The 19,221-nt window shown below is 40.4% G+C and overlaps 1 protein-coding gene across 2 annotated transcripts in view; it reads right to left on the reverse strand.

Annotated features, from left to right (window-relative positions):
* LOC110968541 (bromodomain adjacent to zinc finger domain protein 2B-like) overlaps positions 1-19,221 on the reverse strand; it is a 49,515-nt gene that overhangs the window by 3,720 nt on the left and 26,574 nt on the right. For both annotated transcript variants that reach the window (XM_022218453.2, XM_022218446.2), the window contains exons 3-32: positions 18,940-19,101; positions 16,980-17,165; positions 16,419-16,550; positions 15,931-16,124; positions 15,601-15,804; positions 14,620-15,288; positions 13,831-13,892; positions 13,261-13,727; positions 12,781-13,065; positions 11,852-11,912; positions 10,796-10,904; positions 10,545-10,646; positions 10,060-10,270; positions 9,057-9,149; positions 8,915-8,976; positions 8,553-8,618; positions 7,754-7,819; positions 7,323-7,367; positions 7,100-7,126; positions 6,332-6,397; positions 5,529-5,669; positions 4,714-4,980; positions 3,051-3,274; positions 2,442-2,516; positions 2,093-2,327; positions 1,921-1,983; positions 1,687-1,831; positions 926-1,590; positions 438-726; positions 145-300 (exon numbers count right to left, since the gene is read on the reverse strand). In XM_022218453.2, coding sequence (XP_022074145.2) covers positions 145-300; positions 438-726; positions 926-1,590; positions 1,687-1,831; positions 1,921-1,983; positions 2,093-2,327; positions 2,442-2,516; positions 3,051-3,274; positions 4,714-4,980; positions 5,529-5,669; positions 6,332-6,397; positions 7,100-7,126; positions 7,323-7,367; positions 7,754-7,819; positions 8,553-8,618; positions 8,915-8,976; positions 9,057-9,149; positions 10,060-10,270; positions 10,545-10,646; positions 10,796-10,904; positions 11,852-11,912; positions 12,781-13,065; positions 13,261-13,727; positions 13,831-13,892; positions 14,620-15,288; positions 15,601-15,804; positions 15,931-16,124; positions 16,419-16,550; positions 16,980-17,165; positions 18,940-19,099 — 5,527 coding nt within the window. In that variant the 5' untranslated portion in view covers positions 19,100-19,101. The remainder of the gene's footprint in view (positions 1-144; positions 301-437; positions 727-925; positions 1,591-1,686; positions 1,832-1,920; positions 1,984-2,092; positions 2,328-2,441; positions 2,517-3,050; positions 3,275-4,713; positions 4,981-5,528; positions 5,670-6,331; positions 6,398-7,099; positions 7,127-7,322; positions 7,368-7,753; positions 7,820-8,552; positions 8,619-8,914; positions 8,977-9,056; positions 9,150-10,059; positions 10,271-10,544; positions 10,647-10,795; positions 10,905-11,851; positions 11,913-12,780; positions 13,066-13,260; positions 13,728-13,830; positions 13,893-14,619; positions 15,289-15,600; positions 15,805-15,930; positions 16,125-16,418; positions 16,551-16,979; positions 17,166-18,939; positions 19,102-19,221) is intronic.

Consider the following 19,221-nt stretch of genomic DNA (forward strand, 5'->3'; position numbering starts at 1 on the left):
ATTAAAACTTTACAGCAAACCATTTCCTGCTGTCAGCAATGTATTTATATATCCAGATGTGGCATACAAAAGATCAAGTAGCAATACATTTGTTTGTTTTTCACTGCAAGTCTGTTGAATCTGAAGGAAGGAACGTGAACGAACCATCTTTACTGCTGCCACATAGCGAGCTCATATGCTCCATATGTTTTTGGATCTGTTTCTGCAAGACCTTCTCTCTGATGCCTCGGCTGTGGAGGGTTTTGACCAAACTGTGCAGGTTCTCCAAGTCGGACACTCTCCACCAGCCATGCAGCATCTCTACAACACACACAGATTTACAAACTATTATCATATTATGTTTTTATTTTAACAAAATACGGAACTTGTGTTAATGGCAAACACTACAGCATGTGTCTTTATCTAAACTGTGAATACTGGCAGTACACAATTCGTACCCTCTGGAATAGGCTGAGGACAAGGGTAGTCCTGGGTCTTGGCCACCTCCACAGCAGGGAATGAGACACAACTAATCTTGTCGTTCGGTGGCTCTGGGGTCTCACTCTGGTTGACAGAGTTTTTATTCGCCAGACAGAGGACCTTGTTTGCTTTACCCTCTCCATGCTGGGTGGCTAGATCCAGCAAAGGGGTTAGAGAAGTGCCAGAGGTGGGCTGGCTGGGACTTGTTGCTGAGCTGAACACGTCAAACAGTGCTGGTCTGCTTTGAGGAGTGTCAGGCTTTCCTTGCTGAGAGGAAAATACATTTTTAATAATAATGATTAGACAACAATTTTATTCCAATACCATGTCCATATTATTTAAGGCAAAAGCTGAAATGAAGCGTTTGTCCAACACAGGAAAAATGGTCATGAAACATGGACTAAATGAAAAGCACAACTTCATATTTGTAACGGAGATGGAAATAGCATGATTGTTATCCACCAACCTGAAGAATAGGTGATTGCATGTTATTGATCCCAGCAATCATGTTGTAGCTGGCTGTATCTAGCAGATTAGGGGAGAGGAAGGAGGGGGATTTGGCCCTGATGGGTTGTGGAGAAGAGGAGGAAGCTGGGGGACTGGAGCCAGAGGTCACTGAGGACTCATCGCAAGGAGAGCGAGGCAACAGGCTAAACCACTGGTTGTTTTTTTCAGTCAGTATCTTGGACAGCTGGTCGTAATGCAGACTTGATTGAGGGCTGCAGGTCATCCAGGGACTGTTTTTGAGCTGGGAAGCACTAAGCAGAGACGGTACTGAAGGATCTGCTTTATCTATCAGTCCCTGCTGAGCAGTGACTGTCTTTGAGGTAGGATATGAGGGATAAGATGCAGCGGTAGAAACTTCAGCAGAATTACTGTTCTGGGTATTAAAGTCTGAATCTTGAGCCATTTTGGCAACTTCAAGGAGTTTGCTGAGTTTAGATAAAGAGCCTGGTTTTTGGAGGAAAAGATTGTCTTTGTCCCGATGGCTCCCTGGCATGTTTGTATCACCGTCTGTGCTCTGTGCTGAGCTGGAGACCACTGGCTTCTTTATTTCTTCAAGCTGCTCCTCTTTCACCCTTATCACCTGAGCGGCCCACTGTCTTTTCCTCTCCTCCACCTCCTCATAACCTGAGTCAAAAGAAAGTAATGTCAGCTCTGGCACGGTGGACAAGAATGGTTTATTCTGTACATGCTGAACAGGGACAAAATTGGAGAAAATTGCACCTTCACCACTCTCCATGCCTTCAACAAAGATGCCACCACACTGGGGAAGGACCCAGTAACGTCTCTTGTATCGGTCTTGGCCGATCATCACGGAGCGCAGCAAGTGCGAGGAGTCAAACAGCTTCTGCCTAATTTGACTCTGTTGCTAAAGTGACAGAAAGTACATGAAACTGAACTATGAATCCATTCACGCGCAAATCATGAGAGAAAATGGTCTCGCAGGGTTTAATTTACCTTGTATGTTCTCTCAATCTGTTTCTCCAGCTCCTCGATGCTGGCTGAGTGTACACTGTCATCCTAGAGGAACAGATCTCATTACTGCGAGGCCAGTGGACCGGCTGACATTTACAATAACAAACACTGATTTAGCCACTGGCTCCGGTGAAAGCATTATGCTGCTACTGACCTCCTCTTCACATATCTCTGCTTTCTTCCCTTTCTTTCCCCCTGACTCTTCCTCCTCCTCTTCATCGTCGTCTCCTTGGTCGTCACTGTCGTCATCGTCGTCCTCTTCTTCCTCGCTGTCCCCTTCTTTCCTCTTGCATTTGCTTCTGACGGTGGGGATGATAAAGGTGTGGTTGTCCTCTCCTCCTACACTGCTGTCTCTCTTCCCTGTCTTCTTGGAATGAATGCTCCTCAATCTTTGAAAACAAAAAAAATGTACATATAGAAGAATTCCTGTGCTATTCACTCATGTACTAACATAAAAAGCATATGCGCAGAATCTTCCCAAAACAGATGACTTATATACTCACTTGCGAAGCTTTCCCTCGACAGCCCACTTATCCTTCCTCAGGTTGGTCATATAATCTATGTTTTTGTCGATCTCACTGAAAAACATCGGACAGTATTGAAAGTGGCATTTCTGTGACCTTTTTCTACAATAAAAGGAGCAAGAGGCGGTTTCAGGGCATTGCAGAGTGCACCAGATGTGTTTCAAAGTGTAGCACCGATGAAAAATTGATGATGTGTAGTTTGATGCAACCTTGTGAAACTGTCTATCAGATCATGATTTGTCATATTCCTTTTCATACTTCAGCTGTTCTATCACAGCTGAAGGATGCATGAATAAAACAAGCCGGTATGTTCCACACCCAGACACAGAGATTAATTGGTTCACTTCAGGCACATAAGGAACACTCACTTATATAGTGCACTGAAAATGCCTTTCACAAGCCAAACACGTCTTATAATTTGATAAAAATGTACCACAGCCTGAAAATGACCAGGATTTGTTTTAGTGTTAGGTTATTTAATATCAAAAGCCAATTATCTTGACTATTTTTAAAAACTGAACTGACTTTGATTGTCGTATGGAGGAAAAAACAGACAATATGAGTGTCAGAAGGAGTCAGTGTTCTCACCTGATCACAGCCTTACTGCAGCAGAGCTCATTAACCAGGAACGCTAGCATAGAGGCCTTCTGTGATGGCGTGTGGGCTTGAAAAGCTTTAGTCCTGAGGCTGACGGCCAGAGCAGCCACCTCTGTCTGTTCAGAGTGACCCTCCATGTAGATCTGCAGGATCTCAGACACATTGTCTCGGTTGATCTCCACATTAGTCAAGTGGTCCCCCAAAATGGTTTTGCTCTAAAAAAAAAATTTAAATCATGGGTTTCAGAAGTGTAGTTTAGTTGCAGTGTTAACAAACCGCTAAGCTTAAACAAGAATTCATATTTACTGTATGTACTATAACCATTAGCAATTAGTCACAACTGATGGCCGGCAGAGAACTGTCCTTCCGAGCAATTATCTCTTCATGACGCTAAGTGCTTGAATGTCCCTCAGGATGTGTCACGTCTAGGATGTGCGGATTATGGAAGATGCTCGATGTTTAGCTGGGATATTGTATGTATATCTGCCTTGCTGTGCACACAACAGTCTGAGACAACCTCTTACAAGGAAAATTATGTAAAATCACATAAAGGCATGATTACACCCCGCAGCACACCAGTGAGGTATGACCTTGGGGGATGAATTAAAATTATGGTTTAAAATGTCCAAGAGCTCTAAACAAGGATATCCTTGTAAACAGAATGTTCATTTACATCCCCAGAGCTGCAGTACTGAGTAAACTATCATCTGTATTTTGTAAACTGGGAACAAACATGTGGGATCATATAAAGGAGGACAGTGACTAAATACCGTTATGTACTCACACACCTTATACCTCTGCTGAAAGTTAAAAAAAAATTAAATAACACTATTTTTTTTTGTTGCAAAACAGTGATGTAGTAACTAAAGCAGTGAAAACTAATCAATACATTTTGTGAGCACAGAGGCATTTGCATGCTTATGTTTGAGCATTTGTTCCATCTCAAAGCATCAGGGAGCCTTCTGCCTGATCAGCTCTGATTTGCTTTGAACTGTTTTATCATAAACTATGAATACTTAAAAATAATGTCTGTGAAATTTTTTTGATTGATGTACCAATATATATATATTTTTAAAGGACAGGTGACCCACTTTCATTACATGTTTTGGGAGGAATTGAAATTTGAGGTCATGTGTGGATGACAATATCTCAGGAACTTCTGAAGATGAAAGTCTGACATTTTCATTGTTATTTCCCATCACGCCATTGAGTCAGAATCTGCAATACTGAACAAGTAGATCAAATTATTTCTGATCATGAGTGAGCTTAAGTACAAAAAAATGGAATCATGAGAAGTCCTATCTTTGAGCACAATTTACCACAAGAACTGATAATGCAGAGGCCAGCTACCACTATCAGTCAACTGGTATTTTTGTCTTTTCCTCGCTGCATGCCACAATAATACAAAACTAAACATATAGAATTCTTATGAATATGATTATTTTTTTATGGGCATATTTTACATTTTCAGATACCATTTTGTATGAATAAACCTTGGATTGGATCACACTTGTCATGTCATTTTGTTTTACATCACATTAGCAACATATAACCAAATACATATTTCAGGTGGGATAGTGGGGTTTTTGTGTGTAAGAAAGCATTTACAATCCAACAGCTGTACAAATGCAACCGATACAATGCAGACTCTCACCTTGTGACCTGCAGGTATACCAGGATCACACACAGCTGCAGCTAGCAGGCTCACCAGCAGGTCCTGCACCTTTTTCATACTGTTCCCGGTGTTGAGCAGTCCCTCCTGAAGGTCACCTATAGTGAGCATGCTTTTACACTGATTTGAATTTACATCCAATCCCAGGACCTTTCCAAAACTACGCAGAAACTGCAGCACCATCAGGCAGTCAGAGAAGGTGTTTCCTGATAAGACCAGACCAGGGATACGAGACAACTCCGGAAGTGGCTGGAGAAAAATACAAATAAAATCATAAAACTGAAAATAGAGTTATATTTTGCTTTTTTTTTATTTAAATTTGCAACTAGTGCTCACTAAATCCCAAAGAAAAATATGTTATATTGATCAAATTAGCCTCTTTTACAAGATAATTAAAATTAAATATAGCTTTAAATAAAATATATGCATATAACCCTAAAATCTTGACAGGAATCTGACCAGCCATTTCTGGTTGGTGTTATGACATGATTATCCACTTGGTGGCAGTGTTTTGACCTACACCTGTATCCCTTTTAATCAACTCCAGATGCTTTCAGTGATATTAAGCATCTATTTTGGTATTGATAGCGAAACAATGAAACCATGAATTTACCAAAAGCCATTCTAATCATCATGTATGTAGCTTTTACAGTGATTATGTCGGTTGATTTCTGTTGTTTTTTTAAAAAAAAACTGTGGAAAATCCAATCGTTCTACACACAGTTACTCCACAGATGGAATCTATCCATGGTGACAGACACGAACTCTCATTTCCAGCAGCTAGAGGGTGTGAATACCTTATGATCTGCTAAACACATGTCTTCATTTGGCTTCTTCAGCTCCTTTGCTTTTTCCAGCTCCAGTCTTCTGAGCTCCAGTTTCCTCTCCTTGTTTAAACGTTTCTCGTCTTTCTTTTCTTTCTTCAGGCGCTCTTTCTCCTAAAGCAAAGTTAAAAAGTTACAAACAGCATACACGAATGATACGACTGCAGACAGTAATCAGAAGTGTCTTGGTCAAGTACAACACATTATCTTTAGAGTCTACACAAAACAAAACTGCAAACTATGATCTCTATTATGCTGCATGGTCAAAAGATGCATTAAGAAACCATTTTCAGACATTTTTCATAGGTTGTTGCAGATTACTGTTACTGTTCTTTTAAACAGTACACAGAAATTGCATCAAAAAAAGTACTAAATTAATGCTTTACTCCCCATATAACTTCAACCTGAACTTTTTAAAATTAAAATTTTAAAAAAATATATTGGACAAACTTCAATCTCCACTTCATTTGGCTCACAATATTCACAGATTCTCCCATCTTCAGTCAGACTCCTGCATTTTCTAGCTTCAGTATTTAATGGTAATAAACCACAGCTCATCTGTGCACACATGGATCTTTCACTTTCAGGAAAAATATATTACATTTTTCACATCTGGAATCATTATAAATTAAACAGTAAGTCACACTCTTCTAATAAAACAAATTAAATGTCATACAATGTACACACAGTGCCATGCCTTCTCACTGTCGGACAGAAATAGTAAAACAGGGTAAGAGAGGACAGGATGGGATGAGCTTAAGTCCTCAGTTACCCACCTCTGCCTTCTTACGGGCCTCCACAGCCTTCATGAGTATCATGTGCTGCCTGCGTCTCTCCCTCTCCTGGCAGAGCACAGACACAAACTTCATTTTACTATCACTTTCTATTTTTTTTTTTTCAAAGAAAAAAATATGCAGCATACAGTATGAACCACATGACATGCACAGTGCAAGATTTAGTGGAAGTCACTGTTCAACACAGTCCATATGTTGACAATGACACATGTAATATTTCAACAACAACAACAAAACAAAAGCACAATGATGGACAAAAAGCAAATGAGGGCAGTGGTGCAAACACAAAGCATAAGCTCAAAGTTAGAAACAGCCATTACAGTATTAATCTGAACGTGCTGGCAAGAGGCAGACTGAAAGCTGAGAGGTTTGCAGCTATAAGCAGCACTTATTGTGTTACAGCAACAAGCAGAATACCGAATGCAACATCAGAGGACACATTATTATAACATACATTAATATAAAATACTGTATAGATGTTTACACGCACACACACACACACACACACAAGGATTTTGAGAATCTCTCTGGAATCAAGGCATTTTTGATCATATTGAGCAGATACAAAATGTGTTTTCTCTGAGTGACCACTAGCGCAGACATATGCCGTGCACAGTTCTGTCAGACATGCAGGAGGACATTTTAGGACTGCAGCTGATGCTACACTTTACTCATGGCTACGATGGCAACCATTTAGCACAGCACATTCACAATATGTTGTTAAATGTACAGAAACAAACATACTCATACCATATCTAGTCTATGTCTCTCCAACTCCTGGTAAAAAGAGTTGGCAAGGTATTAAGAAATAGAAAAACACATAAAATTCAATGCAAAAAAAAACAATCCAACGCATAATTTCAAAGGATAAAATGCTTAAAATGATGATTAGTTAGAGTTCATCTCAAGGATATTCAAATTCAACACATTAAGAATGATTTTACTGTAATGTGGATGTGGACAAAATACCAACCTGGTGCTTCAGTATTACAGCTTGTAGTCGTCGCATCTCCTTCTCCTATTCAGAGAAAATTATTAATTCAGTTACAATAGTTGTGATTCATATAGACGTGGTATGCTTTCAGCTCTTCTTGAACAATATCATGTTTAATCTCAAGCCCTCATTAGATGATCTGATGTGAAAATGTAAACACCCTTTACAGAGACATATATAATTCAAAGAGTGATCCAACATCTTTTTAATTACAGTAATTAAGGCAAAAATCTCTTTTTCACCGACAAGCACTACAATAGAGCAAAATCACTGCTCTACAAGCAGGGGCAAAGAATAAGGTTCAGGGGCAAGTTGGACATCCTGAACAAGAGAACAGACTAATAGACTGAGACTGGAAGCAACAGTTACCAAAACAATTAAAATTTGCACATAAATCTCATGTCACTCACTTTGTTTCGTTTCTCAGCCTCCAGTATTTTGGCATTGGCTGCTGCTTCTTTTTTCTTTCTTTTCGCCTGTGCGTGCAAAACAGGTCGAGGTCATGCAACAGCCAGGCTCTCAGAGAATCAGCATTTCATTGGTTCAGCAATGTTTAACTAATACAATAAGTTTTTTTTTCCAACTATGGCATTGACAGATCTTTTTTGTACCTACAACACAGTAAGTGAAACTGATACAGGAGTGATCTCAAAAGTGTACAATACAGTACAATGAGTGTATGTGGCTCACTCATTATTTCAAATCTAGCATGCTGAAATCTTGAGCAATGATACAATTATTTCCTTCTATTAACACCCAAAGACAAAATGTCTGCAGTTATTATGAAACACCAGCAGGCAGTGAGAATAAATTAAGCAAAATTTCTATCAGTAATTATAGCCTCAACGAAATCCTGTTAAGAGGCACTTGCCAAGCGTGTCAACTGAAATTTGATTTACAAAGGCTAAAATACTTCACAGCTTGTATTAGTGAGGGAATGCAAAATAGGTATTTCACCTAGCCATGGTAAACTCTGGGCCACCTCTTACATAATGAAATACTGTATTTTGTATTAAGCTGCAGCACGGTCTGAGGAGATTTTCATATTCAATGGCACTTCTGCAAAAAACCAATTAGGCATTAGTCACATGCACTGACTAAAAGTGGGGCCACATAATTTAGGAATAGCCTTTGGTTGTTTTTTTAAATCCTATCAACAGCAGAAAGGAAGTGTTTTAAAATGTTTCTGCAATAACTTTCAGGACGAACCTCGAGAATTTGCTGTGCACGGAGTTCTTTCTCCATACGAATTTGCTGAATGCGCTTGATCTTCTCCTGGTAAAAGGATGAGGGCGAGATCAAATGAATTAACTGTTAAGTCATGCATGTTATAGACTGGTGGAGGGGGGCAGGATGTGGGGTGAAGAAGTACAGCGAGTCTATGCAGATGAGGAAGGTGCAGCATTTTGAGGAACAGCAACTTTTCTTGTGAAGTTTTCAAAGCAATTCAACTGTGCTTAAACCCTTTTCACCTTGGAGTGCACAAACTCTCAATATGAACAGAGCAGCTGCAGACAGTCATAAAGCCCTGCATGGAAAACTAAACAATGCCTGGAATGGAAAATCCGTACTTGCTGTTTAAGAAACTTCATCTGCTCCCTCTTTTTCCGCCTCTCCTCAGCAGCCATTATTGCTGGAAACACAAACAAATTAGCCTTGCACACAGCATATCATGTAGTGTGAGAGAAGAGTAAATCTAGAGTGGCTGTTTACCTTGTTGCTTCCTTGCCTCCTTGGCTGCTTGTGCCATGGCCTGTTTCTCCAGTTTTCTCATCATTTTGATCTGAGCTGCCTGTCGGGCTATTTCTGCAACATGATGAGATATAAAATATGAAATCACACACCCTACTGAGTTGGAAACTTTAATGAAAAACTGACCAACTGATACTCCCCAAATCCCTCTGGATGATCTCCAGAGGGGCTGCCTGGATATGTTGTGACAAGTTAATGTTTTAATATCTATGTGAAGAGTGCAAAATGGTACTGCCGCCCTAAGAGCAAAAAAGCAAGTTCAGAAAAGTGCCTCAAGGGCCACGGCATGTCTAATGGTCGCATTATGCAATGAGAATGGTCATTTACAATGAGAAATCAGCACTGCTGCTTTGTCTAAGATGACTGTTGTTTTTACTGGGTGTGATTCTGGAAAAGTTTATTTGAAAGTGCCGACACCAAAATATTCACCAATGCTATTTTAGATTGGTCAAATAAATGTATCTTATTGAACCATATCATGCTGGAGCTCTAGACTTCTAGATGTCTCTGGTTAAGCTAATGTGAAAACAAAAAAATCCTCAGTTTATACAAACATAGGAGGTAATCCAGCCCTTTTTAATAAAAATGATCATCTAATGTTAGGAAAATCTCTCTCAAACTGACCAGAATTACAGCAGAGCAAAGAAATGACACTGCAGATGAACAGGAGTACAGACTGAGCATCAGGGGTATCTGGGACATTTGGCAGTTAAACAATACAGCTGGTCTGATTTCAATGATGGCTGAACATGTATTTACAATTAAACTCTGTTTTAACTGAGCTGGAAATATTTTCCTTGTGACATATATCCAGGTGGCCCATTACCCTCATTTAAAAAAAAAAAAAAAAATGCAACAAACCACAAAGTGCACATGACAGGTACAATCTGATGCCAAAAGCTGCTGGTGTTTTCAGTTGGATTTTAACGAGTGCAGTTAATACATTTCTAAGACGTAAACTGACCTTGAGCCTCCAGTTTACGCTGCAACTTGGCATCGCTGATATCCTGGAAGTTATTTTCACCAACATTCAGAGGGTGAGACTTCCACTGTCTGGCTCTAGTGCCATCACCTGGCGGCTGGTGCTCGGACTTTGTGCGACGGCTGCGCCTCCCATCCATCGCTATGATACTGGGGGCAATCTCATCCTCAGCCAGCAAGAACCACTGTAAACCCTTGGCAATTTGAAGTAGACAGAGGAAGGATTAACATAAACAAATGATTAAAAATTACTAGTATAGCTTTGGGCTCTATTGCAGCGTAGGCCTCATTTCTCTGGGTAAACAGTGTTCTAAAAACAAGCACATATGCAGACATTATAATTTCTGTCCGTACAATTTCTTTATTTTTACAATTTAAAATTTAGGTCCATACGACAACGGCTGCATTTTGGATTTAGTGGGAGATTCTGCCTCTTAAGAACATACACAAAAATGTAGTAACATTTACCTTTGGCCCTTCCCGGGCTTCATAGAAGTCGCCAACTTTAATTTTTGTACTAAAGCTGAAGTTGTCCCGTGTGATTTCAGTTATCCCATTCCTGACTAGGTACTGCAGATGAAAGAATAATTAAAGGAGAGTTAAGAACCATAAATCATATAAATTAATCAACCATTAAAGAGCAATTACATAATGCTTTAATTGTGCCAAAGGTATGTAAAAATCATTTAAGGCCTTAAATCTACACGTTGCCGATTTACCTTCATTACATCTGGATACTGTCGCAGCTTCTTCCCACATGGGGCAAAGTAAGCCACCTCCCCTTGCAGACGACCTGCCACTGTCCTGATACGGGTCTCTCTCTGCCATCTGAACAAAGAAATTGAAAACACAGTACAACATGAAACCATCGTTCACTGTAATCACACTCCTAAACGGTCACAGGTCAAGTGAGGCAACCCCACAGTTCCATGAGCTCCTCTGGAGAGCAGTTATGTCGTACAGAAAAGACATGCAGGTTGTTCCAGACAGAACAGGGTCGGAAATACGGTCTTGTGACCTCCGTTTCCTGGTGAACCTGGTGATGAATAACATCCCTAAAAGATGAAAGCCTGTCCTCATTCAAGGCTGCAGAATTTGTGGGCAGAGAGTCGCTAATGTTGCATGTCTGTGTTGAGACTGGATCCAATTAACCCCTTGTGTCGAACTGCTGGGCCTCGTTTAATTTCCTGCCCGCTATGACACACTACTCAAGAAGTCCCCCAAAAGGGAAAGCAAAGACATTTTTGTGGTCTACTTGTAATCAGTCAGTGACAGAGATGTCGCTGTGCTCAAATCAGGAGCTCTACATTGTCAAGGCATGACTGCTGATTTCATGTCAAGTTTCGTATTCAAACAGAAGTAACTAACAATTTCACTGGACAACTGACAAAGACCACAGAGAATATTGAATGCTGGTGAGATAAGAGATGATGAGAATGTTTCTTATTCATTTTTTGACTGGGATAAATGTGTCAACAACACCAGATAGAAATTGAACTTTAAGCAAACTAAATTGTCTGTTGTATTTGGCAAACTTGCGGATGTGATCGCATTTATTTTGACTCTCAGACGTCTTGACAAAGAAAAGTTAGCTGCAAGTGACGTTTTAGGAAAGGTCACTTTTCAGCCATCAGTGAGCTGACATTTTACTTCAACACCAACTGCATAAACACCAACAACAGAGCAAATATGGCAGTGAGAACAAATGGGACATGGTCAGACTATCAAACCTTTATCTGTTTCTTTTATCATAAAGTACAGACACAATATCTTACCCAAACTCAAGAGGCAATCGCAGAACTCTCTCATCCGTGACCCTCCTCCTCTTCCCTGATCCTAGAAAACAAGAAAAATGACTCAGCGCTTTTCTCTTCTCTAGTGGGACCTGAGCAAATCCACAAAGCTGCCATGTTTACTGAAGTATCCACTAGACAAACTAAGGGAAGCATCCATTTTCTCCTCCTGCAAAAGGAGACATGTTTTGTACTTGTGTGAAATCGTTTTCCATATGTAACTGCAACATGCATATGAGCATCCATATAAAATCTTAAGACAAAAAATATGCAGATGGTTTGCAGAAATGTACAAAATAAATCCAAAAAACAGGAACAGATCTTGTACAGGGACAGGTCTGCAGCTACTGCAAGAGTGGCTGTAAATTTTTGTAGTATAAAATGCACAATATATTTTCTTATTGTAAAAAATTAAGAGTTTTAAGTGTTTCTTTAAGACCACCAGCAGTAATTCATGATATACAGCCAAGGCATGATTCTTTTATTATTCCATAGGATGACTAAATGGAACAACACATGAATATTTTCCCATTATGGCAAGTTAGAATCCACCCTATTAGTAATACAATACACTATGAGTCATCCAGTATCAGATATATAAAGCATTCGCCTGGGCTATTAAAGTGAAAGCTGCTGGGTGTCATCAAAACAATGATGCAACCATTTTCCTGCAGAGATCTTGCTTTCACTAAGAACTACTGAGAAGTGAACTATACATCAGTGTTTCCATTCTGGAAAAATACACATCCTCTTCTAAAGAGAAGAGTCAGGGAAAAAGAAATGCTATTCTGACTGCTGGAATGATCCTGAATTATTAACACTTTCCTAAAGCCTGAATCACAGATCCAAGTACTGTTATTGCAGCTGGGCTATTGGTGTATTTTGTCTCTCCAAAAACACAGATTTCCTACCTGGCATTGTTGCAAATGTGAAGCATGGGGACGGGGTGCTGTGCTTGCTTGGTGCCACAGTGGTGGGGGTGAGTAAACTACTGGGTCGACTTGGAGGCTTGGTAATCTGCAGGTTAAGCAGGGAGCAGTTGGCTGAGAGGTTCGAAGAGGACTTGTGAGATGACAATGATGCTTCAGGTCGTTTCAGCGGACTCCTTTCTGCATCGCTATCTGCTTCTGTCTCAACACACTCCTTGATATCATCCTCCGAGCCATCAGAGTCGCTCTCCAGATTGCTCTCCGACTCTGCAGGGGATTCCAGTGTACCACAGAGAGACAGAGAGAACTGAATTACATCCTAATTAATATTCCTCACACATCCAAACCATACAGAGGGCTGCTAATTTCCAGAAGAAACCTCATCTTTCACATCTTCTATTAGCAATAACTTGTTATCAGCTGCATCTTTATTAAATTAAAGAAAGGTCTAGTTAAGCTAACCTGAAAGGCTACTGCCAGAATCTTCATCCTCAATATCATCTTCATAGTCGTCATCATCATCATCATCATAATCATCTGCTAAAGAGTCATCTGAGTCTTTGCTGCTGTGGATATCAGACTCGCTGCCTCTGGCCAAGTCCACAGGTGGACAGGATGAGCTGGTTTTAGTAGAATTCTTTCCTGCATGCAGGATCTTGGTCGTCTTTTTTGATTTGGGAGGAAGTCCCGATGAGGCAGATGGTTTAAGTGGGGAAGCAGAGCTGCCCAACTTCTCCTTGGTGCCAGTGCTTAAGTTGATGGGCATGGGATAGGGAGGGCTGGTAGCTGCCAAGAGAGGTTTGCTGTTGGGGGTGCTGTTGGCGGTGCTGCTCTGGCTGCGGGGCTTAGTGATGAGGGCCAAAGGGGCATCCTGAACTGCACTCTGGATCGCTCCGTTAGGGTGGAGGTTCAGGAAGAGGTTGGTGTCACTGCGGATTGGGAGAGACAACAAATGACTACTGAGTGCATCTGACAAATATTTAAGTTGGTGTCAGCAGCAATGCAGAGGAAGCTTAATTGTGACTTTTATACCAGCTTTGGCTTGTAGGTCGCAGAGAGAAAGCCTGCTTCATAGAATCCTTGGAATGGAGGGACTTCATAGATAAAAATGAAAAAGAAAGGGAAACAAAGACAAAAAGGAAGTAATTACACAAACTGTCAGTCACATAACATTATTGTGGGCTGTAAATGAAGGAATTTAAGGTGTAATAAATGACAGAGACAATGAAGAGCAGGCTCAAGCCTGTCAACAACAATGAAGAAAAACAGGCAGCTATGGAAAAATATTTTAGTGCCATTATAAGACGTTAGCTGTCATCTTGTATTTGTTGCTATTGTCATACTCTGGCAATCAAAAGCCTGCATTTAAGGTACAACCATCATACGAATTAAAACCCTCTTGTTACAGATTGCAACATTTTCCCTCCTTCTCAGAATAGTGACAATAACCGAGTCCTGCTAAAGAGGCCAGTTTCTCTCTCTTGATAACAAACATCCCAAAGCATAACAGAGCTAATTGCTTGTCAGTTTTGTGAAGTATTCCCATTAGAGCTAAACACACTGTCACTTCACACATCATGTACTGGTCAGACGCTCAAGAAGCATAATAAAAGCCGTGATAATAGCGTATACGCATTAATTTTCTATTGTGAAGGAACACAATGATTTGTATTTATTTCATGACAGAAACAATGATGGAGATTAAACAAAACAGGTCTGCTCCTATTTAAGAACATAAAAGATACTTTTAAGCCTCATTGCAGCCATTTATTTTTTCAAAATCCACTACAGTACAGTAGAGTTAATAAGACTATAACTCACCTGTTTCAATTTAAAAGTGCTCAAGTGTACTGAGCTTTCATCTGGGAGGTGTCCACTGCTCTCCTTCATGCCATCTACAGGCTGTGGATGCTTGCTTGCGGGTATCAGAAATTTGGGTTTATGTGAAGGCTTTTTCGAGGCCAATAGTGTTTGTGGTTTGGGTGGAGAAGAGAGGGAAAGAGGTTTGAGTGAACCAAGGGGTGAGGGTTTACGAGAGGAACACAGAGAGAGGGGTTTCTTAGAGGAACAGAGAGCAAGAGGTTTAGGAGAGGAGCAGACAGAGCTATGCTTTGGTGAGGACAAAGGACTGAAGTGCTTTGGTGAAGTTACACTGGGCAAGTGTCTGGATGAGTTGGAGAAGGAGACAGAGATGGGTGAGGATCTGGATGACTGAGAACAAGCTTTCCTATGGGACTTTGCTAAGAGGTTGTTGCTGACTGTCAGTCCTGTGGCCTGTATGACACTAATGTGCTGTTGGCGTTCCTCCGCCAAAGTCCGGGGGCTCTGGAGGAACAGTGCACTGGACTGAGGCAGGCCAGCAGGATGAGAATACTGGAGCTGATAGGGGGAAGTCAGAGGAACGCTGCCACAGTGACTGTCTCGAGTTGTACTTCCATCATCAGTGCAAGGTCTCTTCTTTTTACTCTCGGAAGTGTTCTGTGTCAGCCGCTGAGTAGGAGGATGAGGAGAACAGGGAGAAGACAGAATGTCATGTCAGCTCCTACTGAGAGAACCGCGCAGTGGCAGCTCTGTCAGTAGCACATACATCCAGTTTGCCACCCACCACTGAGCTTTTGACAAACCAACTAACATCTACTTAACAGAGCAGTGTTGAACTCGTCACATACAAAGGAACTATTTCCATCAGAAGTTTTTGTCCTAAACCTAGCAATACGCCTAAAAATTAAAATCTTTGTCAAGCTTTAGAATATATCTAAACATTATAACATAAACACCAGTAATTCAAGACAGAACACTTACTCTGACTTTCTTTTTAACTGGACTATCTTTCTCTGAATCCGAGTCCTCACTGTCACTGCTCTGATCGTCCTCATCTTCATCTTCTTCTTCCTCCATGTCATCAGGATCACTGCTGCTCTCTTCACCATCAGTGGAGGTTTCTGACAAGGACCCTGATTGGCTGCCACTCATGCTGGATGTTTCTGGTGGTCTTTTGTTAGGTTTCTTAACAAAGATATAATTCAGCATTTCTTAGTTTGGTAAAACAGTAGAGGAGAGGTGCAGAACAGAACTAAGAACAGTGAAGTGAGTTTCCATGATTGTTAAAGAAGTGTCTGACTATGTATTAACCTTTTCCTTTGTTTTCTGGATGGTCTTCTGCTGCAGCTGGCCCAGCACATGACTGCGTTTTTGACTTCGACCACTGTTGGCTTGAGTTTTCTCCTTATTTCCCTTTGCTGGAAGTAAAGTGGTGTTCACAGCAGAGTTCCCAGTAGGGGAAGAAGCACTTGTGCCATTTGCTGCTCCATTCACACCTACAGAAGCTGACATTGTACATTTCTTTAGATAAATACTCAAGAGAACAAGCAATGAGGCAAACGCATTAGGAGGACTATAAAAAGACAATAAGCTAAAACAACAACCAGATAACAACTGCACTTAACAAGATCATCATGTTAACAGCAGTAATTCAAAGGTAAAATTGTGTGCATGCACTGTAATGACTTAAATGCTGTTTATTAGTATATTCTTCATTTATATGCCTCTTATAGGGCACAAAAATATGGCTATGGAATCATTGTTCATAGAGACTAACATGCAGGCTGGTTCTCTTTTACCTGAGGAACGTGACTGCAAATCAACAGGATCATGGCTTTTGAAGGTTGATACAAATACAGGATGCAGACCAAGAAGAGGGGGAAAGAAGGTTGTCGCCCCTCTGGTATGTGCCTCAGATGGTCGCCACCAATCTGAAAAGAGGGGAAGGGGGTAAATGACTCTGTACAATTAGGTACGGATAACCCCCTAACTGTAGGTAGGTTTCGAGTTAGATAATGTGCTGCTTCTACTTTGGTGACAGATTAGATTGTCAACAATGTAAAAGCACTTATCACTTAAATGAAAAATATACCATTGCAAATGAACTAAAACTCTACAGAGTTTCTGTAAATATCCTTCATAAGACAAGCAGCACTCTTCTTAAACTGTGTTTAGGTCATTGTGTTATTCAAAATGCACACAGTGATCTGTTAGTATACATTTAGGAGCTAAACATTCCTGAGAGAAAATTAGTGCCAAAGTTTGTGCCCATTTCATTTCACATTTTATCTATCCATGAAAATAAAGTAATCACCTCCTTTACAAAATAATTCTGCAAAAGAACCTTTGAGCTTCTTTACCTGGGAAGGTACCAAACTGTGAGTGAGCAGCCAAGGCAGACAAACCCAGACTTCCAAGGCCTCCAAACTCAGAGCGGCCTGAATGTGATGTGTAGAGACCAAAAGCAGGGCGGCTGACTAAGTTAAGACCATTGGAGCTGCCGGACATATTTGAACATTCATCCCCAGTCATCTGCAGTGACTGACCTGGAGAACAAAACATACGGTTTTAAGAATGCTGAAATCAATAAATCATCACTGTTTAAATCTTGCTGTCCAGGCAGGTTATTTGTCAACCTGTTTACATACAAGGACAGTACAATAGCAAGCATTTATGTAATATTTCAGTGATTAATAATTGATGCTAACTCATTTACATATATAGTCCCTGTCTAGATGAGACATCACAAAGTGCTTTACAAGGAGAGATACAATAAAGGCAATGCACAGACACAGAGTATAAAAATGTCAAATAAAATAGAGCAATTCTACTCAAAACAAGACTAAAAAGGGGATTTTTATTAAGCTGTCCACAGGTCAATCCCCTTCAACACACTGTCCTTCCTTTAGTGTTTGCGTCTGAATAGAGAAACCCTGGTTTGAAGACCTAAGAGACTACTGATGACATAAGGTTGCAATGCACCTCTAATGCGGACACCATGCAATGCTCTTTAAGTGATGACAAAAATCTTCAACGGAATTCGGAATTTGATAGTGTAAAGAATTCATAAGTGGATTTACATAAGACCTGGTCAACAGATGAGCAGTCACATCTGTAAACAAATCTGCCGTACCTCATTTAGACAACAATGAAATTGAAAATATTACATCAAATTTTTTTTAAAATAGTCATACCTTTTCTGAGACACAAATGTGGAATCAGACACTTGTTCTTTTTTTGTAAATACAGTCGGAGGTGCGACATAAAAATGCTTCTAAATAAGCTCACAGTGAGAGCAGTTAGAAGATTTCTAAAAGTATGAAAACTTAAGTGGAATTCTGTTCAAAGAAGTGTTGTCTTCAATAGGCATGTGATATCTTTTTCCTGATTCCCACAGGCGATAAGAAATCTTTGAAAAAACTCAATTTACTTGACACTCATAAAAGCAATGTGACTACAGAGGTGCCAATGTGCTTTCAGCATTTAGTGTTCAGCCCAAAATAAATTATCTGGGAAATTTCTGCGCACGTTTAGCATGGGGATGTAAAAAATGAATAATTTATGAGAATGTCTCTCTGCTCTCCATTGTGATAGCACGAAAAAAAAACACTACTTTTTGGTGCATCTTATCATGAAGGAAAAGAAAATAATTACAAACCATGGTATGTAAATTTGCACATTATTTTGTGGTCAGGGGTAATCTGACAGCTTATGCATCACCTCTGCTCAGTGGATAATGGCTTTGGCCACAATTGGTATTCAGAGAAAACAAGAGATGTTGGTGGCTGCATGCTCAGTGTGAGGCTGACAGACATGTCAAATCACAGCAGATAAAGTGGAGCAAAAGGCTGTCAAAAGAAATCCACAAGGGCATACACAGATTCTTAATTGTTGGCACTCATTAATTCAACAGCCTTCCTATCAAAATTGTCGGCAACATATTAAAACTGAAGAGAGGTGCCCTTATTGTGCTGTAAAATTTAAAATCAGTGTTTCCACAGAATTTAGGTGTATAGCTTCTCTAAATAGATTTGCCTCTTCAAAGGTTTATGTGGAAGTGTAGCTATAAAGCGCAGACCAATCTTAAGAGTCAGTCAGAATTATGGACACATTTACATGTATTAGTAGCTACTGAATTGAAGGCTACTTTGTGGATGAATGTTTGAAGTATGAGCTTTAACCTGCCTAAAATACAGTTTGTACTTTGTCTAAAATGTGGACAGAATATGAAAACATACTGACATGGCTTCTAGTCACATTTGCTCTTGTGCATCGACGCTGTGCACATCTAAGGAAGTCTGATGAGGAGTTTTCTCATACCACAGGTGGTGAGAGCGGAGCTGCCCTCAGGACTGGGGGCTGGACTGTACTTGGCGGGGAGCGTCTGGGGAGGAGCAGGGGAGGAGCTGGTTGAAGACGAGGCCATGTGAAGAGAGGACGGCGCTGGTGATGGCGGGGCCAGCCTCTCTGCAGACTCCATGTCTGTCAAACACAAGTCAGTCAACACTTAGAGATGCAAATTACATGGAAAAAAAAAAAAAAATCACAACACCGCTGCGCTTCTACTCCTGACTCGGAATGTCTGAGATGCATTTGTTAAGG

The sequence above is a fragment of the Acanthochromis polyacanthus genome, chromosome 14 (genome assembly GCF_021347895.1).
Source record: "Acanthochromis polyacanthus isolate Apoly-LR-REF ecotype Palm Island chromosome 14, KAUST_Apoly_ChrSc, whole genome shotgun sequence".
Taxonomy (NCBI): domain Eukaryota; kingdom Metazoa; phylum Chordata; class Actinopteri; family Pomacentridae; genus Acanthochromis; species Acanthochromis polyacanthus.